This window comes from Trichechus manatus, unplaced genomic scaffold, assembly GCF_000243295.1.
Source record: "Trichechus manatus latirostris isolate Lorelei unplaced genomic scaffold, TriManLat1.0 scaffold00139, whole genome shotgun sequence".
Lineage (NCBI taxonomy): Eukaryota > Metazoa > Chordata > Mammalia > Sirenia > Trichechidae > Trichechus > Trichechus manatus.
The window spans coordinates 980,151-1,004,583 of record NW_004444075.1 but is presented as its reverse complement, the minus strand read 5'-3'; the positions used below and the strand labels follow the sequence as shown (position 1 = coordinate 1,004,583).

Below are 24,433 nucleotides of genomic sequence, written 5' to 3'. Positions count from 1 at the left end.
AAGGGCACAATCCTACCTGGGACTCTCCTCCCACCTTCATACTAGACTTGATTTGATTTCTTTGTTTTATAAGACCCTTGCTCCATCAATCACCCCTTCTATGTCTCTCCAATGGCTTTTCCCTTTTGGTGGATAAACATACTCGATTTTTACCACCTTTAACATAAAACAAATTAAGAAGAAACTAATAATAGAACAGACGCACACGGCCTCTCTCCCTAATGCCAGCTAATGTGTTTGTCTAAAGGGCTACCTCCTCTTGCTTTTGGAATGACTAACTTTTACTCACATCTCAATCTCAAGAATTTCTTCTGAAAATCCCACTGTGATGACTATACTCCTGACACACCCTGTGTACACATCTACGGTGTCATTTCTAATGCTGTGCTGTCATTGTCATTTGCCTTTCTAGAGCCCTGAATAGGCTGTGGGCTCATTGAGATTTTTCATCTTTGGACAGTGCACCACGCAGGACGGGTGCTCAGTGATGCCCATTGAGTTGAATGGTTCACCCTAAACTTTTTCAACTAAAGACACATTTCCCACTCTCTTCTTTCTTGCCCCATCGAAAGGAAGGTTCTGTATTTTTAAATTTCATAAGAATTGAGTTGAAGTCATCTTAGCAGAGGCTATCTTCTACCATCTATGTCTCTCCAACCATTATCCCAGCATTTTGTAACCATTTGTTAGCATGATTTTATCCACTACTAGACTCTGAGTGTTACAGATTGAATCAAGTCCCCAAAAAATATGTGTTATAAATCTTAAACCCCTATAACTATGGATGTAATCCCATATGGGAATAGGACTTTTTCTTATGTTTATGAGACCATATCAGTGTAGGGATATGTTTTAACCCAATCACCTTTGAGATACAAAAACAGCAGATTAGACACAGAGAAGGAAGTATAAATGGAGGGGAAGATACATGTCACATGAAGATCACCAAGGAACTGAGGAATAGAAGCTGAAAAGAGACAAAGCCCTTCCCCAGAGCCAACGGAAAGAGAAAGCCTTCCCTTAGAGCTGGCACCCTGAATTCGGACTTCTAGCCTCCTAAACTTTGGGAAAGTAAATGTTTGTTAAAACCACCCACATGCGGTATTTCTGTTATAACAGCACTAAGGAACTAAGACACTGAGCTACCAACGATCATGAAGATGGCACGGGACCAGGCAACATACCGTTGTGTTATACATAAGGTCACTATGAGTTGGAGCCAATTCGACAGCACCTAACAACAGACTATGAGCTGCAGGAAGCAAGGAGCTAACCTTACTTACCTTTGCATTTGGAGCACCTATAATATAAAAGGTCTCAATAATTATCTAAAGAAAAGGGAATATTAAGGGACATTTTCGAGGAAGAAGGTGAAAGTGAGGTGTGGGCAAGGTTTATTTGTATAACAGAGTAAGGTAAAAACAATGAAAACTAAAGACACCCAATTACACAATTCTCACTTGGTTTAATACAGAAACAGTAATGATTTGTCAAAAGACAAACACTGTATATTTAATTAAATGAAATATAACTTCTTTCCTATTACTACCTCAAACTCTTTAAAATTCACATTTTAAGGGAATACACTTCACATTTTATGATATAAAAACCAAAAAAAACCAAACTTGTTGCTGTTGAGTTGATTCCGACTCATAGCTACCCTATACGACAGAGTAGAACTGCCCCATAGGGTTTCCAAGGAGAGGCTGGTGGATTCGAACTGCTGACCTTTTGGTTAGCATCCAAGCTCTTAACCACTGTGCCACCAGGGCTCCATTTTATATATGCATTTAAAATCCACATTTTTTGATACATCAAGTTTTGCTACTTACCTCAAGGCATATTACTGATCCTCATAATTAGATTATATAATTTACATTTGTTACAAAACAAACATGTAACTATAATACTAAAGTGATACAATGCATTTGCCCAGGCCTCTGCAGGCAGTAGGACATCACCACATGGTAAGATCATTTATCTCGTGATCACCCCCAGAGCTAAGCAGACCAGGTGCTGTTATTTTCATTCTGCAGTTGAGAAAATTGAACTTCAGAGAGGTTAAGAGGTGTGCATGCCTGTGAGATGTGAATAAATTGAGGAAGAAGGTGAAGGTAAAAGGGAGAAATAATATTAGATTTGCTCTTTTGAAAATGCTTCAGTGGGAGAAATGCAATCTTAATCAGCAACAACAAACACTTATTCAGCTTTTACCTCTCGGAACTCAGCTCTATCTTTCCTGTGACAGATTTTTCCAAAGAAAGAGCAGGCATCATTTCACAGCCTCTTAGCTAGCGTTTTTTAAAAGAGACCTGGGCCTTTAAATAACTCACTCCCTGAACACTTTTAAATTCTAGGGTGACAAGAAGAGTAATTGTTAACTAAGTGTTTAACAGCTAATATAACTAGCTCACTATTTTTGTTGTTGTTGAACCTATGATACAATAAAGGGTTTCCTTTTTTCTGTACATGATGTGCATATACTTTGGAAGGCTCTTAGATAATTAATATGCATTGATTCAGTCATAGCACACTGCTGCCTCTTGCTCTCCGTCTTTACGTCCCCCCTTTCTATTCTGCCCAACTAGAGTTCCTATCCACCATCCATCTGTCAGTTTGCTGTAATGTGGTGGCTTGTGTGTCTCTGTGATGCTGGAAGCTATGCCACTGGTATTTCAAATACCAGCAGGGTCACTCAGGGTGGACAGGTTGCAGTGGAATTTCCAGACTAGGATAGACTAGGAAGAAATGCCTGGAGATCTACTTCTGAAAAATCAGTCTATGAAAACCTTGTAGATCAGAATAGATCTCCCTTGCTTTGGACACATCAATGGGAGAGATCAATCACTAGAGAAGGACTTTGTGATTAGTGACGTAGACAGCCAGCAAGAGCATGGGAGACCCTCACTAAGATGGATTGGCACAATAGCTGCAATGATGGTGTCAGACATGCTTGCAGTTCGTGAGGATGACGCAGGACCAGGTAACATTTTGTTCTGTTGTACCTAAGGTTGCAATGAGTCAGAGTCGACTCAATAGCAGCTTAAGGCACTTAAAATTCCTATAACCATGTTGGCTTTTGCTTTTAATTATTTGCTTTACTGGCTAGTTTTTCAGATGTTTCCGCCAATTTTCGAGTACCTGCAATAACATCTTGACTTAATCATAGAATCATGAATAAGAAAGATTTAAGAGATCTCTTTGACTCAAATCATTTAAATGGTAATTTTAAAAAAAGTTTGCCCACCACTAATGGATTAGAATGGAATATGAAACAATAAAAATATTTGTGGTATCCAAGTAGTGTTATTATTGACAATTTTTTTTCCTAAAAAAATTTTTAATGGTTTATATTACCTTGGTAGTAAATAAGCAAAAGTATTATAGAACTTAGTAACTTTGGTATCTTTGCTTTAGTGACATATTGTTGGTTACATATGTGATTTATTTGATAGCAAGCTCTTGATTGGGAATACAACTTACAATTATAATTTGCCCCTAAGGAAAAATATGATTTATCCTCAATCTGTCTTATGATTTTTCCAAATTATGTTTTGATAAAGAGCAGAAATTTCTTAGCATTCTTGCTGTATCTCTCAGGGCAAAACACTGGGAGGCAAGTGGTGTGTAAGAGATCTAGAGACTTACCCACTCTTCCTCATCGTAGTCTGAATGGTGTGGTATGGAGTCCTGCCTTCTCATGGGTGGGAGTTGGCCCTGGGGACTGCTCTCCTCCGTGTTGCTCTTAGGAGAGGGTGGTTTCTTAAGGACGCCACCTGGCCTGGCAGTGTAGAGTGCTAAAAGTGCACTCCTGACCAGTTGATCCTTGAAGGCATGTACAAAAAGCTCTGTCTGGAAAGAAATGGACAAGGATCAGAAACACCATGGTACATGTCTCAGCATAGAGTGATAAAAAGGTTAATTGCAGATTTGTTGGCACATTAGTGATGTAGATGGTAGAAGAGGTACAGGCAGAAGTGAGAAAGTGATTCATACCAATCAATGGAAAATAGTTCAGTTTTGGGATGCTGCCAAGCCCTTGAGTCCTCCTGTTTGAAAGTTAATGCTGAGGTTCTATATGCACTATAAACTAACCATCTGTCTCCTCAGCCCGCCCCCCGCCCCCTTTAGCTCAAAATCCTGTCTTTGGAGACGAATTTCACTGGAGATAATCGGTTGAACAGCATCTACCTGCTGCGCCTTTCAAGTACACCAAACACACCTTAAAAGAAAATGTGATCAGTTTGCGTATATCTTATATTGCAAACAGATTTAAAGGCTAAAGCAACAAAGATATTTCTTTAAAAAACAGAGACAGAACTTTTTTTCTTTCTTGCATCATGGGCAGATGTCAACAGTAGAGATAACACAGGAAGGCTCTTATGTGAAAACATTTGATTTTTATTCCTTATTATCACCCCCTTAACTGTCTCCTCCACCAAATTGTTTCATGTTAACATTCGCTAATGCTCAATGTTAACAAGGTTACTGTGAAACTTGGCATGGTAGATTTTACAGGCTGGTGGTAAATACCTAGTAAGTACTGTAGTACCTGTAAGTACCTGTAAGTACTGTAATGACGGCTTCCCAACAATAGAGAACTTTACAGCTGTACTTTACAATTTCCTGATGAAATGTTTAATAGCTTCGCCCTGTAATATACTGGAGGGTGCAGTAATTGATTTTCTGTATTATAGTACACTTAACATGCATGTGGTCCGACAATCTGTTCAGTCAAAGAGTACAGAAAAGTAACTTAAGCATTGACCATGTTGTTAATAATATACTCATACTTTGCAATCTGTTAAGAAGGAGTCTTTTAACTCATGTGGTTATTTTAAATAATAATTGACATCATCACCATTTAAGGAGACATCCTGGATATAATACTGACTTCACCACTGCTGTAACTCAACGTAAGTATTCATTGGTGTACTCTCAATACGCAGTCAACGTTGCCATGTCCAACTAGCGGTTACTAAGCTCTCTCTCTCAATCTCCTTGTTGTGAGGGTCGACAGTCAAAGAAAACCAATTAAATGACGTGCAACACAAGTGCCTAATCACACTATGTCACATCTGCATAGTTACTTCTTTGCAATAGATCATGATATTCTAGAGCTGGAAGGGGCCTTAAAGTTCAACCTCTTCATTACTTAGATAAGGAAACTGAGAAAGAAGTGTGTTGACCTGTCCAAGGGCACACTGCTGCTTGCAGCATAAATGGAACAGATCCTAAAATGCATAACTCGTAATGAGTACCTTCACCCATTATTACACACCACCCCCTCACCATCAACCTAGATGTTTCTGTTCTTTATCCCCTTCTTCTCTAACTCCAACTCCCTAAGCCTTTTTGAACGTCTACCAGTGCTCATAATTAATTATACCAACAATTGCCAGTGTAACCATCTTCACTGATAAATTTTATTGGATGTTTAAACACTCTATTCATTTATTAGTCACAATGAACTCACTGTGAAAGTAAGAAAAACAAGAAATATGGAAGAAAGAACGCACAAATAGTACAAAAGCTTGGAAAATAGTAATAAATTAGGAAAACAAAATAAAAAGGTAGTTAATATTGGAAAGAAATAAAAAGTGTTCATTAATGTTCATAATGAAGTTTTAAATGAGAATGAAAGATATAAAAAATGTTGATGAAAAAGTTGGCTAGTCAGTACTAACACAGTAAATGTATTTATAGCAAATGGGGAAATGTTATTTGCATAGTTTTCCATGTAGCACAGATATGTACATCAATGAATTTAAATATTAAAAATGTAAATTTACTTCTATTCAGCTTAGCAAAACTATTTTTCTGTTGAGAGTTCAACAAACTCTTTTGATTTATTTTTAGAGCAAAACAGCTTGCTTTCTTTGAGTTCTTTCTACTACAGCTCCAGTCTCCACAATACTCATATAATTACTAAGTAGCTGAATATCTATTCACATCCAATGGATCTTCTATAGTACTGATGATTGTCACCACTTTCTTGCCAAAGCACTCGTATACAGAGACTCCAGTTATTCAGATTCATTAGAGTTGATTTACCACCAAAAGCAAGGGAGATAATGCAGTCAATTTTTGCAGTTTTACAACCCAGCAGTTTCTTTGAGTAGCTGAATACAAGGCACAGATTCTTTAAAAAACACTATGATAGCTGAGGGTTTACTTTGTGTCTATATGGACAAATTTATCTGATTCCCTTGGAAGTTCTCTGGATCACCAGGATCCTGTGCATAGAATAGCATTTTGTTAGAAAATATCTAAATATTCGACAGCAATATTGTGTGATCTGGAAACAAAAATATTAATTTTGTTGACCAGAACTACTTAGTAAATGTTGTGCAGTGTAAGCCTTGCAAGTTTTACAGTGAAAATAAATCAGCTTGAGGAGATTAATGAAGTCATTCAATCCCAATGCATCTGTATGTTGCAGTTGCTGCAATGTGGGTGAAACGAGGGAAGCTAAAAGTCATGGGAAGGATGTGACCATGTTTCCGAGTTGTCTATTGACTCTGCTCTGAAAACATTTTTCCTTTTGTGACTTAGCTCTCACTACATTAAATGAAAGAAGGCAACACAATTCTTTTAAATATCAGTATACATGAAGCATGAACTCTAAACCCAAGGCAGATCTAGTTCATTTATTTAATATAAAAAAGAGAGAGAAACGTTATCTTAAAGATGAAATGTTTTTTAGCCTTACTGACATTTTTCCAATTCATATTATCGTACATCTATTCTTCAAAGTAACGTACAAAATTATCGGCAAGTATGAAACTACTAAAAATTACTTCTCCTGGGGATGGCTGAACAGAAAGTCCTGGTTTCCTCAATATTAATTGCAGAATAGTAGTTACGATATGTTCCCTTAAAACCACTTTTTCACTTCAGATTTCAACAAATTAAGCCAAGTCCCATTCTACTGAAAATCTCCTTATTCTCGCTGAAAAAATTCAAGGTAACGCCTAATCTAACCTGCAATACAGAAGTAGCCAATGGCATAGACAAGTGATTACTATTATATTAGTTACGAATTTATCCAGAAATAATTCTTTTTATTCTAAAATTTGGTATGCTTTAATTATTTTATAGGCCAATAGTGCTATACTCTGTCATTTATGCATACTTGTGTGTCCAATATTCTCTAAAGGAAAGAACATTGGACTTGCAACCAGGAGAGTTACCCAATATTTGAGCAGCTCATATAAATTATCTACTTGACCTTGGTTAAATCATTTAACCATCCTTTCCCAGTTTGTACAAAATTACAATGCCTGCCTGTGAAACTCTTATGGAAGTTCTTTGTAAGCTGTATAGTTCAGTCTGTATTTACGATTCTCTCTACTGATTGCCCTTTTCAGTTTCCTTTTTGACTCATTATTCTCTGCTCACTCAGAATATGGTAAGTAGACCCCAAGATTCCTTAAACATTTTTTTCCAAAGGTATTTTTTCCATTGGTGATAAACCCATTCCCCCATGCCTTCAATTATTATCTCTATGCAGGAATTGATAAAATCCATCTCTCTAATCACTTCCTGAACCATCACTGTCAACGGTTTCCACCTGAAAGTCCTTCAATTTCAGAAGTCCCAGCCTGAACCCATCAAGTTCTTTAACAAATGTGTTCTTCCTGGCTTTTCTATATGAGTGATAGCATTAATATTTAGCAACTGAGTCCAAACTTCCAGGCTATCTTTAGTAATATCTATCTGCTGGATCAGTCATCAGTTTGGAATCTCTGGGTGCTGCAAATGGTTAACGAGCTCAGCTGCTAACCCAGTGGTTGCAGGTTTGAATCCACCCAGAGATACCTCAAAAGAAAGTCCTAGTGATATACTTGCAAAAATTCAATCCTTGAAAACCCTGTGGAGCACAATTCTACTCTGACACATATAGGATTGCCATGAGTCGGAATCTACTCCACGGCAACTGGTTTTTGTTCTCCTGGTTATACTTTTTCAATTTTAAAGTTTGACTCTTACTTTACATTTCCAGTTAGTCCCCGGTTAAGATCTTTTATATGTTTTTCATGTAGATACTTTCATTGATTCCTTTCTTGTTGGTTTACTTTTCTTAAGCTAACATTTTTTTGATTTCAGGATGTGATTTGAAACCACTAACATCAAAATGTAGACTCCTGAGTCCCTTCCTAGAGCTGCAAAATCAGACTTTGTATATTTAGCAAGCTCCTCAAAGTAACTGTGATGCCCAGTTGATCTTTGTTTTTTGTTTTTTAAATCCATTTTCCTAACTCAGCTAATCTATTGCTATGAGGATAATCTTCACAGGAAAGGCCTCCCAATCTTCTTCAATCAACAACCTTCTCAAGGCCTACAAAATAAACTTTCTCATGGATAAATAACTAGGAATGAGATAGCTAGATCACATGGTGTTTAACTTTATGAGACACTGGTAGACTGTTTTCCAAAATGTCCTACAATTTTGTACTCACTGGTGATATATAAGAGTTGCATTTATACCACATCCTCCTCAAACTCTTCATATGCTCAGCATTTTTGATTTCAGCCATTCTAGGTGGCGGTTAGTGGCATCTCATTATAGCTTACACTTATAGTTTCCTAATGACAAATGATGTTGAGCCTCTATGCATGTGCTTATTTGCCATCAATATATCTTCTTTGGTGTAATTTCTGTTCAATTTTTTTGCTCATTTTTAGTTGGACTGTCTTATAGCTGAGCTGGATTTTCATATATATGTATGTGTGAGTCTTACAACTCACACATATAGAAATCCCTGGGTAGCACAAACGGTTAAGTGCTTGACTACTAGCTGAAAGGTTGATGGTTTTAATCTACACAGAGGTACCTCAGAAGACAGGCTGGAGATCTGCTTCCAAAAGGTGGAACAGTTCTAGTCTGTACACATGGGGTTGCCATGAGTGACAATCGACTCTGCAGCAGACAACGAAAACAATATAGAAAGACAGATGACAGATAGAGATAGATAGATAAAATAGATGATAGACAGATACACAGATAGATAGATGTCGCTGTTGTTAGGTGCCACCGAGTCAGTTCCGACTCACAGCAACCCTATGTACAACAGAAAGAAACACTGCTCGGTCCTGTGCCATCCTCACAATCATTGTTACTCTTGAGCCCATTGTTGCAGCCACTGTGTCAATCCATCTTCTTGAGGATGTTCCTTTTTTTTGCTGACCCTCTGCTTTACCAAGCATGATATCCTTCTTCAGGGACTGATATCTCCTGATAACATTTCCAAAGTATGTGAGATGTAGCCTCGCCGTCCTTGCTTCTAAGGAGCATTCTGGCTGTACTTCTTCCAAGACAGATTTGTTCACTCATTTGGCAGTCCATGGTACATTCAACATTCTTCGCCAACATCAAAAGTCAAAGGCATCAATTTTCCTTTGGTCTTCCTTATTCATCGTCCAGTTTTCTTATGCATATGAGGCGATTGAAAACACCAAGGCTTGGGTCAGGGGCACCTTAGTTTTCAAGGAGACATCTTTGCTTCTTAACACTTTAAAGAGGTCTTTTGCAGCAGATTTGCCCAATGCAATGCATCATTTGATTTCTTGACTGCTGCTTCCATGGGTGTTGATTGTGGATCCAAGTAAAATGAAATCCTTGACAACTTCAATATTTTCTCCGTTTATCATGATGTTGTTTATTGGTCCAGTTGTGAGGAGTTTTGTTTTCTTTATGTTGAGGTATAATCCATAATTAAGGCCGTAGTCTTTGCGCTACTTCAGTAAGTGCTTCAAGTCTTCTTCACTTTCAGTATGCAAGGTTGTGTCATCTGTATAATGGAAGTTGTTAATGAGTCTTCCTCCAATCCTAATGCCCCATTCTTCTTCATATAGTGCAGCTTCTTGGATTATTTGCTCAGTATACAGATTAAGTACGTGAAAGGATACAACCCTGACTGATACCTTTCCTGACTTTAAACCACGCAGTATCCCCTTGTTCTGTTTGAATGACTACCTCCTTATCTATGTACAGGTTCCTCATGAGCACAATTAAGTCTAGAATTCCCATTCCTCACAATGTTACCCGTAATTTGTTAAGATACACACAGTCAAATGGCTTTGCATAGTAAATGAAACACAGGTAAACATCTTTCTGGCTTTCTCTGCTTTCAGCCAGGATCCATCTGACACCAGCAGTGATATTCCCTGTTCCATGTCCTCTTCTGAATCTGGCTTGAATTTCTGGCAGTTCCCTGTTGATGTACTGCTGCAGCTGGTTTTGAACGATCTTCAGCAAAATTTTACTTGCATGTGATATTAATGATATTGTTCGATAATTTCTGCATTCGGTTGGATCACTTTTCTTTGGAATAGGCATAAATATGGATCTCTTTCAGTCAGTTGGCCAGGTAGCTGTCTTCCACATTTCTTGGCATAAATGAATGAGGACTTCCAACACTGCATCCATTTGTTGAAATATTTCAACTGGTATTTCATCAATTCCTGGAGCCTTGTTTTCGCCAATGCCTTCAGTTCATCTTGGACTTCTTCCTTCAGTACCGTTGGTTCCTGATCATATGCAAACTCCTGGAACAGTTGAACGTCAACCAATTATTTTTGGTATAGTGACTCTGTGTATTTTTTTCCATCTTCTTTCGATGTTTCCTGGATTACTTAATATTTTCCCCCATAGAACCCTTCAATATTGCAACTCGAGGCTTGAATTTTTTTCTTCAGTTCTTTCAGCTTGAGGAATGCCAGGGTATTCTTCCCTTTTGGATTTCTTTGAAATCTTCTGTTCAGCACTTTTACTTCATCGTTTCTTCCATTTGCTTTAGCTACTCGATATTCAACAGCAACTTTCAGTCTCTTCTGACATCCATTTTGGTCTTTTCTTTCTTTCCTGTCTTTTTAATGACCTCTCACTTTCTTCATGTATGATATCCTTGATGTCATTCCACAAGTTGTCTCATCTTCAGTCATTAGTGTTCAATGTGTCAAATCTATTCTTGAGATGGTCTCTAAATTCAGGTGGGATATACTCAAGGCCATACTTTGGCTCTTGTGGACTTGCTCTAATTTTCTTCAGCTTCAGTTTGAACTTGCATATGAACAATTGATGGTCTGTTCCACAGTCAGCCCCTGGCCTTGTTCTGACTGATGATATTGAGCTTTTCCATTGTCTCTTTCCACAGATGTAGTCAATTTGATTCCTATGTATTCCATCTGGCAAGGTCCAAGTGTATAGTCAGCATTTACGTTGTTCAAAAAAAACATTTGCAATGAAGAATTCATTGGTCTTAGAAAATTCTATCATGCGATCTCCAGCATCGTTTCTATCACCAAGGCCATATTTTCCAACTACAGATCCTTCTTCTTTGTTTACAGCTTTGGCATTCCAACCACCAGTAATTATCAATGCATTCTGAATAGCAAGGGAACATTGTCTGATGTAGTACCAGAAGATGAGCCCCTCACGTTGGAAGGCATTCAAAAGAGGACTGGGGAAGAGCTGCATGCTCAAAGTAGAGTCAAACTTAATGATGTGGATGGAGTCAAGCTTTTGGGACCTTCATTTGCTGATGTGGCACAATTCAAAATAAGAAGAAACAGCTGCAAACATCCATTAATAATCAGAAAGTGGAATGTATGAAGTATGACTCTAGGAAAATTGGAAATCTTCAAAAATGAAACATCGATATCCTAGGCATTAGTGAGCTGAAATGGACTGGTATTGGCCATTTTGAATTGGACAATCATATGGTCTACTATGCTGGGAATAACAACTTGAAAAGGAATGGCATTTGCATTCATTGTCAAATAGAACATTTCAAGGTCTATCCTGAAGTACAGTGCTGTCAGTGATAGGATAATATCCATATGTCCACAAGGAAGACCAGTTAATACGACTATTATTCAAATTTACGCACCAACCACTAAGGGCAAAGAGGAAGAAATTGAAGATTTTTACCAACTTCAGCAGTCTGAAATTGATCAAACATGCAATCAAGATGCGTTGATAATTACTGGTGATTGGAATTACCTAACTCATAGGATTGTGAAACAAAAAAGACCTTATAACAGTACCTCACAGTTATTAAGCCTCCAGTGAGTACTAGCTATTATCGTCACCATCATTATCATCACAACTATCACCATCAAGACTGTGAATTCTTTGAAAGAATAGGCCTGTGTCTCATTCCATTTTTTTGCCCATAGTGTCAGGCACAGTGTCTAGCAAATCATATAAACTCAGTGAATGTTTTTACTCTTTATAAATTATTTTCTTTGTTTGTTTGCTTTTTCCACCAATGGAGGGATGGAATCTTACTGTGTAGCCTTAGCCTCCAGGTGTGGTTCTCATTAGCATTAGAGAAAATGTGAATTGCCTTTGGAATTGTCTTACTTATCTAGTACTGCTATAACAGAAATACCACAAGCTGATGGCTTTAACAAAGAGAAATTTATTCTCTCACAGCCTAGTAGGCTACAAGTCCAAATTCAGAGCACCAGCTCCAGGGGAAGGCTTTCTCCCTCCATCAGCTCTGGTGGAGGGTCCTTGTCATCAATCTTCCTTTGGTCTGGGAGCTCCTCCACACATGAACCCTGGGTCCAAAGGACACTCTCTGCTCCTGGCACTGCTTTTTTGGTGGTATGAGGTCCCCTACTCTCCGCTGGATTCCCTTTTATCTCTTGTAAAATAAAAGGTGGTGCAAGCCACACCCTGGGGAAACTCCCTTTACATTGAATCAGGGATGTGACCTGAGCAAGAGTGTTACATCCCATACTAATCCTCTTTAACATAACCTGATCTTGCCTCATTAACCACAGGCAGAGATTAGGATTTACAACACATAGGAAAACTATATCAATTACAAAATGGAAGACATCCACACAATACTGGGAATCGTGGTCTAACCAAGTTGACACATATTTTTGGAGGACACAGTTCAATCCCTGACAGGGATCTACAAATATTGCCTGCTCTGAAATTCCCTGAATATACCTCCTTAGCAAGCTGGGTTTCTTTGTTGCCCCAGACTCTGAGTAGATATTGAACTGCTACTTGCTTCCATTGCTATCATTTCCAGATGTATTGCCTGACATGATATGAGAGATGCCATCTCATTACAAAGTAGCTGAATGCTTTTCTTCACCCTACCCATAGGTTACTCCAGACTTCTCCAGACTCTCCATTGTACTTCAGTTAACTCTCCCGTGTTCAGCTGCTAAAGGCTTCAGAATTCCCAGAGAAGTATAAATATAGACAATCCCTAAACCAGTTGTTGTTGAGTTGATTTGGACTCTTGGCAACCCCATGTGTGTCAGAGTGGGACTGTGCTCCACAGGGTTTTTAATGGCTGATTTTTCAGAAGTAAATCATCTGGCCTTTCTGCTGAGGTGCCTCTGGGTGGACTTGAACCTCGAACCTCTTGGCTAGCAGCCGAGCGTATTAAGTGTTCATACTACATAGGAACTCTGTATGCTGTACAAATGAGTTCCTAAGAAACCAACTCAATTACTTCTTTTCCAAACATCCTAGTCCAAATTCAGTTAAAACAAATAAACCAAAAAAGGAACTCTCAATGAAGGAAGGAGTTTTATTCTCTAATCCACAGCGTGTCAAAACCCCTGAAACTTAAAAACAAAACTTGTTAAACTCAAATCCTGCTAATATTAAATTATATTAAAATTTTAAGATGCCACTAAAACTCTTTCTCTACTAACAGTCATCATAGACTATGTAAAACTCTGTTAACTTAGATAATTCTTTGCACTTCCAGGCAAGAAATCCTAAAAGAATGCATGACTTGCAAGCTTAACTTTAAAAAAGATCCTCCTAGTTTTAAGGGATGACAGATTTATTAGTAGACAAAGTTTGTTTACTCAGTAGAAAAACATAGGGAAAAAAGTTGTATCAATGCTGAATTAAAGGAGGAGAAACACCCTCCTCCCCCAAATCACTGCTGCAAGTTATAAAATGATGTATGAAATGACAAATCCTTGCCCAATGAACAGGAAGAATATAAATACTGCTCTGTAATCACTCCAGTGATGTGCTATTTGCTAAAATTTTCTGCTTAAGTGGATTCAGAAAAACTCCTCTTATCTACGACTCCAAAAGAGAAACTAACCCCCCAAAAAAAAATTATATTATTTTACTGTATGCAAGAAACCTCCCCCCCCAATATTTTTTTCCCCTAGCCATAAAGATTTATTTATTAACTACTAAAATAGATAAGTGTTGCTGAGGAATTTGTCTAAGAAGAAAGAAGGAAAGAGAGAGAAAGAAAATAAAGAGAGGTCAAAACATAAATATTACATTATTACATAAGGGATACCATAAAAGTCTTACATTACAGAGTCAACCAGACCTGCGTTTGAATACAGCTGTATGATTTTGGTTTTTTATTTTTAACTTCCCCTAGCTTCTGTCTTTTCCTTTGTGAAATGAATAGTACATGTACCCCAGAATTATGAAGATTAAGTAAAATAACAGAAGACACAAAGTCTCTAGCACAATATTTGACACAAAGTAAGTGCTTGTAACATTTGGGTCAATTTTTTCCTCTCTTTTCCTGATGGAGGCACTGGTTCTCTGGCATGGAAAAATGTCCTATTTTCAACTGGAAGTCTTGGATTTTGATTTTTCATTTTTTATTAGATAATTTAGCTGGCCTTTCTGAGTAGACATTAGCGAATATTTAATGATAATAGATATTTGTTTTCTCCCCTGAGAAAAATACATGAGAAGTGCACTTTAAGTTAAAATGTTAAAGTACAAAGGATTATCATTACAAATTAACATACCTGAATCAAAAATACACACATACATAACACTCAGGTTTCTGTGAATTTGTTCTTTATGGAGATGAAGAACTACGCTGGTATTTCATTCTAGAATTAGATACCATGAGGATTATCTTTGAACAGTTTCTATAAGGGCATATACATTGTCAGTGTCTCATAATAAATAGCAATATGTCCTCAGAATGCCAAGGTGAAGGATGAGCACATTACAAAATCCGACTCCAGGATACCTGGTTTTACATTTAAAATCAAGTTGTACTTTTTCTATCTTGGTTCTCTCTATGTGATACAGCTGCCCTAAGTAGTTATGGAGGTTGGTATTGAGTATCTACAAAGTGCTACCTGATGCAGACTACCTCTCTCCGCAGATACAAGTGCGAGTCCAAATTGGAAAAACTAAGGCTTAGGTCCCACTATGTTTCAAGCAATAACTAATACTTTTAAAAATTTGGGGGACCTTCACCTAGTAGGTGGAACAGTGGTTAAGAGCTTGGCTGCTAACCAAAAGGTTGTCAGTTCAAATCCACCAGCCGCTCCTTGGAAACCCTATGGGGCAGTTCTACCCTGATCCCATAGGGTCACTATGATTCAGAATTGACTCGATGGCAACGGGTTTGGTTAGGTTTTGATTTTACCAAGTAGATGATGTTATAGAAAGCAAACAGAGAGAGAGAAGTCACCCCATGCCACTGACAAGAATTCACATCAAGGCTCTACTTTCAAATGAAGGACATTCCTCTTTAAATATACAGCTTCATATGCATAAAAATTAGGTGATCACCAGAGGAAAATAATTTTCCAAATCTAATTTAATTCATTAATAAGACCACAAACCAAAGAAAATGAAAGATGTCAAGGAAAAGATAAAATATACCCCAATCACTAACAGGTTTCCTTTCCTACCAGGAAAAAAAATAATAATAATAATGCTCAGTAAGACTTGAAAAGAGAAGGAGGCCAATTCATTTTGATCCTGTGACCATACTTTGAAGCTTACTTTTTAACCTAGTCTATTTTACATTTCCAGATGCTATGAAAGGCAATGCATGCAGAAAGCAGCACCAATAGGGATTTGACTATTTCATTTCACCCACTGTAGCGATGATTTCGATCTTACTTTTTCTGAGAGCATTTTTAAAGAACTCTTCAAGCTGTCTGGAGAATGCTGGCTTGCAGAATTAAGCAGTAGGTCTGCATGGGTTGCTATAAGAGGCTGTAATTGATTGATGTTGCTGAGAACTTCTTTTGCTTTGGCTGTGTTTTCAGGTGAATAGTAAATAAACTGGTAGCCGGTACTGCAACAACAAAGATAAAGGCAGGTTACACATAAAGCAGACAGAATTTGCAGCCCTTAATGCTAGATGGCAAATGATAAACAGAACTCCAAACATCATTACTTCCTATTGATCAGATGACTGTTATAAGAGAAATTTACCATGTACTAAGGGTTTTTAAGTAACTTGGCCAAATCATTGTTTAAAACTATGTAAAAGGAATTTAGTTTTTTCTCAAACACTAGGAGGCTTCTTTATGATTATATATGTCAAGTATTAGTGTTCAAAACAAATTATTACTATTATTAATTATTAATAAACTTAAGACCACATAGTATAGAGGGGAAAACATGAGGTTTTATATTCAGGTTGATCTGAATATAAATCCTGGTTCTGACATTTACTAGCTGGGTGACCCTGGGGAGCCTTCAGCTTCCTCATGGGGAAAGTAGGACTAATTATCCAACGATCACACGAGTAAGATTAGAGATTATTCATGTGAAGTATCGAAAAATAGTGCTTGTCACAGAGCAGTCATTCAATAAATACTATATCTTATTTTCCCCCATGATATTCTAGGAGAGGTGGAATTTTTATAGCCAAGAAGTGGGAGGAAAACGAAGAATTTTCTTGGATAGAAAAAGGACATTTATAGCACAAAAATTCCATTATGCTATTTTATCAACCACCCTTTTTCTCGCTTATGATTTCCCATCTAACTTGTAAAGAAATCTAAAATTATTAATTGATGACCTATTGGCTTGTATAGTCATCATCTAGGAACCTGGTCAGACATGTTATGGGGATACAGATTCCCTGGAACCTTTGACCAATTTAATTTAGGAAAGACAGAGGAAGCATTCCCACAGGGAAAGGTGTAAAATTGGGAAACGCTAGCAAGAAAGAAAGAAGAGGGAAGTCATGGTTGGTGCATCCACAGAACACTTACATTCTTTCACACTCAACTGCTGAAGCATTTTTCACAACAACTTGCAATCTGTGTTGAGCATTTATGGGATTTTTTTTGTACTTTCGCCTACTACATTATTTAATTCTCATAATTCCATTTCTAATTTAAAAAAATTAGAAACCATTTTTAAAAACTAACATCTAGGAAGCACTCTCTCCTTTTACCCTGATGACTTTCAGGGGAAAGTATCGAATCTTCACAGGGACAATGTTCTTTTGCAAAAGTATATTGAATATCCATATTATTTTTTGCAAAATGATTAAAAGAAATGTCCTTGGCTGTTTGGGCTGTTCAGAAGATAGAACAACAAGTCAATGAGAGGTATGGATTTATAAAGGCTAAGAAACACATCACCAGTCTCTGACACTCTTAAAAGGGTTTTCTACTAATTTCTTACTTGAATTGTAGACTTTTACATTTCAGAAGTAGAGGGTTAAAATAATTCATAACTTAACTACCAATTAAACATTTTTAATGCAAACAACAAAACAAACGACAACAATTGCAAGGAGTAGCAAGAAAGAAATAGTCCTGACTAATTCCTTATGTCTCTTTCTGGCTCATCACTTGTTTAAGACTGAAGATCTCATGTAAAAGTGTACAATGTCTTTAATAAAATCATGTTTCCTTACTCATCTGTACTCAAACTGGATACAAAGTTCAATCCACCAAAGTCTTTAGTAAAGCAAACAACACTGTGTTACTTTTGTAAAGAAAATGTTTATTTAAAGAAATATGTCAATGTGTCACCAGCAGGAGGACAATGTTTGATACCCAGTAGCTCTGACATCAGAGAGCAGGACCTACTACAGAAAGCAGTGTGTGGCAACTGCTCTGTAATTCCTGTCACCCTTCTGCTCTCCTGTCATTATAGTTTTCTTTCTGGTGTTGTCTTATTCATACTGACAGAGCTCCCATGGCTTAGCTCTTGGAGAGCCAGAGTGCTAAAGGCAATGTGTGGTCTTCCATCTTTCTCGTCACATTACTGTCCCCTTTTTCAGCATGTCATTTCTGGTCTCTCATACGTTAACTCCCATGCATTCCTTTCGACTCTTGTCATGATCGTCTTCCTTTTTTATTCATATCATACTTTCCTGGCAGATCACTGTGTCTTTATTCTTGAACATAATCTACTTACATAATTTTCTCTGCGTTTCTCTTACTCTGCAAAATCCCTTAGAGTTTCCTCTCCAGTTGATTCCAAATAGATATATTTTCAAGATTTATTTCTCACACAGTCTTTCATTATACACTAGTTCAAACCAAACCAAACTAAACCCATTGCAGTCAAGTTGAATCCATTCTGACTCAGAGCAACCCTATAGGACAGAGTAGAACTGCCTCGGAGGGTTTCCAAGGAGTGGCTGCTGAGTTTTAACCGCTGAACTTTTGGTTAGTAGCCTAGCTCTTAACCACTGCACCAACAGAGCTCCTCTTAACCACTGCACCACCAGAGTGCCTCAAATTCTAGCAGGCTAAAGATTCTCTCAGGGGTGAGGATAGGGGCTGGAAAAACACAAACAAAACCCATTGCAGTCAAGTCGATTCTAACTTATAGTGACCCTACAGGACAAAGTAGAACTGCCCCATAGGATTTCCAAGGAGCAGTTAGTGGATTTGAACTGCCGATCTTCTGGTTAGCAGCTGTAGCTCTTAACCATTGTGCCACCAGGGCTCCAAGGATAGGGGCTAGGTGGTTGTAAAAAATGCAGATTCCTTATCAGCACCAAGAGATTCTTATTCAATAGGCTGAAGCATGTGTAACAAGCACCCTAGAAGGTCCAGATGCAGGTGATAGTTGAGCACCTTTAGAGAAACGTACTCCCATTGTTTTGACTTTATGAGATACCCTCTGGACCCACGGTCTTCCTATAAAATGCCTCTGATAAAAGTTTTGCCTTAACTTATTCTAATTTTCTTAGTATCATTTATCAGATTACCTTTGCAGTCCATATTCAACACAAGTTGTTTTGTTTCCCTTCTCGTTACCAGTGATGTCTCTCCCAACCGTTTTTATCATTCTCTCATCCTTTCTCTCCAAGTCACTCGCCCCTGCCCCTCCCACCACCAATATAATCTCCAAGCACCACCACAGGACAAAGGCATAACTCTGGCCTCCTGCTGCGAAGTCAGTCTCCTTTCCAGCAGAGTTATGTAGCAGGCATTGGTACTTCCTATTAAGTCTTTTAATTCTGAGCATCTTACCTAGTGAGGACAAAAGATTCATTTTCCACAATAAAAGCCAATGTTGGTGTCTAGGATGAAACAGTATGATACAGAAAAAAAAAAAAAAAAAAATACCACTCACAAAGTAATTTTAACTACACTTAAATTTCATCTACCTAGTCAGTGCCTTACTCTTCAAATATGTCACGTATTTTAAAAGTTATAGCTTCTTAAATGGAAAGTTATGAGTAGAATTTAATTATGTAGATAAAAAGAATACAGTTAAACTCTATTTTATAGTGGTCTGAAATTTAAACTGAATCTAAACACTTGAAAAAGCTATTAATCAGGCAAAACCATAAAAAAGACAACATTTTTGTAGACAAAAATATTTGATAGGATGTAAATAATATAGCAAATTATGAATAATGAACATTGAAATTATTTTTGTAATATTTTTGTATTGATTAAACAGTGAACTTATGTATATACCCATTGCTGTAGAGTCAATTTCGACTCATAGCAACCCTACAGGACAGAGTAGAACTGTCCCATAGGGTTTCTAAAGAGTGCCTGGTGGATTTGAACTGCTGACCTTTTGGTTAACAGCTGAGTTCTTAATCACTGTGCCCTATATATATATATAGTGTGTGTGTGTGTCTGTGTGTGTGTGTTGCTACTGGAAGTGTCATCATATTATTTTGGAGATATAAATCAAAATAAACCATATAATGTTATGATTTTCATATTCATAAACTCTAATTGCTAACCAAAATATGACTAAAACAAGAATCTATATATTCTTGAGAGTGTATTCTGTCTCATTCCTTATTTGTTGTTCCTCCTTATTTCCCCACTGACTAGTGTTGACATGTTCCAGGGCTCAGTCATTGAAACTCTTCCTTTTATGTCCTTCCTAAGTGATCTCATTTAGTCACACGGTTTAAATACCTTAGATGTGCTGGTTGTTATTGCTGTTGGTTGCTGTTGAGTCAATTCTGACTCATGGGGACACCTTGTCTGTCAGAGTAAAACTGCTCCATAGAGTTTTCAAGGCTGTGGTCTTTTGCAAGCAAACTGCCAGATCTTCTGAAGTGCCTCTTGGCAGGTTTAAACTACCAACCTTTTGGCTACTAGTCAAATGCTTTAAACTTTGCACCACCCAGAGACTCCCAAATTCCCCAAATCTCATCTCTAGCCTAGACTTTTTCCTTGAACTGCAATAAAAAAAGCTGTCTTCTTGACAGCTCCCCCTCAAACTTAACATGTCCCAAACTAAGCTCTTGATCTTCTCCTTATCCTGAACAATTAGCTCCTTCTGCGCTCTCCCCTTAGTTCATAGTAACTCTATTTCTCTGGTTGTAAAGACCAAAATCCTTGAAATAGTCTGTAACTTCTCTCTTTCTCTTCTACTTTGTGTCCAATTTTTCATCAAATCTTGCCTTTTCCTTCAAAATACATGCACAATCCAGCTACTTATTTCCACATTCACTGCCACCACCCTGCTGTTTGTGACCATCATTATCTACCACCAGGATTATTGCAATAGCCTACAAACCAGTCTCCTGGCCTCTATCCTTATACTTACTGTCTATTTTGAGATATGTAACACTCTAAGGGATTGAAACCTTTGCCTTACGCTTAGGATTTGGAAGAGTTAGGAGGCAGGCAAGGAAGGAGAATGGAAAAAAAGGTCTTCCTTAACTCCCTAACCAAAGTCTACATATTCTGGGACTTAATCTGTTTCTTACCTTGTCCACCCCTCCCCTAGTTCACTACTACCTCCATTTCTTAATCTATTCAATCAACCAAGCTAATACTTTGGGCAGTGGAGTTCTGGAAAAATGTAGGTGAGAAATGATGCATATACATAGGCAAGGAGGGAAAAGGGAAGGAAAAGACAGGGGGAGAGGATTAAAGTTGACCAGGATAGGAAAGGAGTCCTGATGGCAGAGTGGTTAAGCGCTATGGCCGCAAACCAAAAGGTCAGCAGTTCAAATCCACCAGCTGTTCCTTGGAAACCCTATGGGGCAGTTCTACTCTGTCCTATAGGGTTTCTATGAATTGGAATCAAATCGACGGCAATGGGTTTGGTTTGCTTTGGTTTCCGGTAGGAAAAGTGCTTTGGAGTGATGTACCTCTGCACCTGTAGCACAATTAAATATCTAGAGAATAATCTCAGGGCTATTTCCACTTATTTTTTTTCCCAAGTCAAGCACTATTTGTAAAAAACTCATCTCTTGAATCCAGAGTGAGGGATAGACATGCTGGCAGTTCTGAGAAGAAAACCATGTGGATAATAAATGAAAATTTACACCTCAGTGCACTTAAAGATACCCTTCTGGCTTCACAGGGTTTAACAATGGGCTTCATGAAATTATAGAAGGAAAAAAATATATGTCTGCTTTCCCCATGGATCCTTTCCCTTTTCTCCTGGATTTTGGCTTAGGGAAAAGAACTAGATGCTAGAAAACATTTGTCTTGTTTACTTCCTATGGATTTCACATATATAATTAAATGAGTTATGTGATCTCAGATTAAATTGATGTTTATATTTAAAATAAGTCTTATGGGACAAAATCCTGGTTTAATGGAAATTTTAAAATATGAGAGCGTCTTGATTAAATCTTGATTCTGCCATTTATTAGCTCTGTGACAAGTGATGCTAATTAAGAGAGAAATAAAGTAAAATTCATTGTTGTTTAATTTGCTCCATGAAAGGAAATGTTCATATTGGCTGTGATCACATTGGTTTCTGCTAACACAGCTTTCAGTTTGCAAGTTTTTACTTGTAATTTCTTGACCATTCAGATCTGACTTCTATATGCATTCTTTCCTTAGTCCTATTCTTGCCCTAATAAAATATTCCAGGCACTTTTTATGTCCTTTAAATAAACATTTAAAATTATCTTCTTAATCTCTATGAGATAGGAATTATTGTTGCCATTTTATTTATTATGTAACTAAGGCCTAAAGCTATAGAGCTAGGATTCCAATCTTCATTCCATGGCCTGTCCCCACCTTTCCTGGAATTCACTCATTCTGATTTTCTTTGACAACTTCCAAGGATCTGTTCAGTTCTATTTCTATCTAGTTAGACTTGTGATATTTTCATGCTCACTAGCCTGGCAAGGTGTAATGGAGCAATACTCAAATCAGGTGTCCTGATACCCACCCACCTCAAAAACTCCCCAGCTCCATCCTGGACTTTGTCACTTTCACGTCTAATAAAAGTATAGGATAAGAATAGGTACAAGAATAAAACTCAGGAGGCGTGATCAACATGGTGGAGTAGTCAGATGCTTCCTATATCCCTCTTAAAACAAAGACCTGGAAAAACAAGTGATTTGATTCTACATGAATATCTGGGAGCCCTGAACAAGGCAAGGTTGAGAAATCTGTCTGAGTGATACCGGGGAGGGAGACCGTTTGGAAGAGGTGAGGAGGGCCAGAGCCACAGCAGTGAAACTGCAGCACCACAGCCACGCTGATCCACGGTGAAGCAGGCAAACAGCTGTGCTGTGCTTGCACTCGGGAAGCAGTTTCCACATTGAGAGAGACCCGGCAGCAGAGATTATGCTTGGACACTCCGAACCAGTGAAAAACATCTCCTAAGAGGCTAAGATAAGTACATGTGTGCACTGTTTCGTGGGGATTAGGAAAAAAAAAGCCCATTTGGTAAAAACCTCTCTCCCTTTTACCTCCTCCCTCCGCACTCTGCACCTGGAGTCCGCTGGGCCGGAAGTAGATAACAAAAGGTGCCCTGACCCATTATCCTGGCCTTGGAGAGGGAACAAATAAGCTGCTGGTTCCCCTAGGCCAGGAACACAGGGTCAGCACAGCTCCTTTACTGGGCACAGGTATCAGGGGTGCGCAGACTCTGAGTGCCTTACACCCCTGTATACACTAGTGGGGACCCATCTCAACAGTGTTAGTCCTCACTGCCACAGTACAACAGGGCAAACATCTGAAGTTTAACTTCAACTGCTTCAGCTGTGAACTGGCAGATCAGTGACCCTCGAAACAGCCCTGCCCCTTAAGTAGGCACTTCTATCAATCTGCAGCAGTGGCTTGAGGACTGGTGGTAGCACCTAAAGCGCCTAGTCACCTGATACAGGAGTCCAAGAAAAAGTGGTGCCCTCAAGTCTTCACAGCCAACAGAGTGGGGTTCTGATAGTGCAGCTGCAAAACTCACCTACCTACTCACCCTAGAGAATAGGGACATGCTTTCCTTTCAGACTCTCACGGGCAGCCGTCAGCCCCTTGCCTGGCTCAGCACGTGATCCCCTACCACAGCCAGAGTCCAGTGCCTGCACCAATCACCATGCCTCTCTAGGACTGGGGGTGAGAGCCTGCATTACACACTTGGTGACTGAATGCCTGAACACCCGAGCTGAACCTATATAGGGAAATTTAATGGACTCCTGTGTGCACATACTTACTTACAGAACTAACTACTTGGTGACAGGACGTTAGAGATCCAAAGGTGTCAAAAATCAAACTACTGCACATGAGCAGCCTATTTGGGCATATCAAAACAAAACAAAATAAGAAGCTAGGTCTCACTAAGCAAACACAAAATAAAATTATAATAAATTATTGATGGCTCGGAGAGAATAGTCAATATCAAGTCACACAAAAAGGCAGTCCATGATGGCTTCAGAAAGCTCCCAAAATAGAGAATCAATAAATTCTCTGTAGGAAGAGAACTTCTTGGAATTACCAGAGGCAGAATACAAAAGATTAATATACAGAACTCTTCTAGAAATCAGAAAGGAAATTCAACAAAATACAGAAGTATCCAGGGAACATACAGACACAGTTGCAGTGGAACTTAAAAAAGTTATTCAAGAACATAATGCCAAATTTAATAGGTTGCAAGAATCCATAGAGAGACAGCAATCAGAAATCCAGAAGATTAACAATAAAATTTCAGCATTAGACAACTCAATAGAAAGTCATAGGAGCAGAACTGAGGCAGTAGAAGTTAGAATTAGTGACATTGAAGATAAAGCTCTTGATGCCAACTTATTTGAGGAAAAATCAGACAAAAGAATTAAAAAGAATGAAGAAACTCTAAGAGTCATGTGGGACGCTATCAAGAGAAATAACCTACGAGTGATTGGAGTACCAGAACAGGCTGGGGGGTGGAAAACAGAAAATACAGAGAAAATTGTTGAAGATTTGTTGACAGAAAACTTCCCTGATATCATGAAAGATGAGAAGATATCTATCCAAGATGCTCATC

General features: G+C 38.2%; 1 protein-coding gene across 10 annotated transcripts in view; it reads right to left on the bottom strand.

The window, feature by feature from the left end:
• The window catches only part of INPP4B (inositol polyphosphate-4-phosphatase type II B), a 961,283-nt gene that overhangs the window by 159,446 nt on the left and 777,404 nt on the right, over positions 1–24,433 (bottom strand). For all 10 annotated transcript variants that reach the window (XM_023739719.1, XM_023739717.1, XM_023739718.1 and 7 more), the window contains 2 exons: positions 15,893–16,070; positions 3,649–3,852 (listed from right to left, as the gene is read on the bottom strand). In XM_023739719.1, the coding sequence (XP_023595487.1) occupies positions 3,649–3,852; positions 15,893–16,070 (382 nt within the window). The remainder of the gene's footprint in view (positions 1–3,648; positions 3,853–15,892; positions 16,071–24,433) is intronic.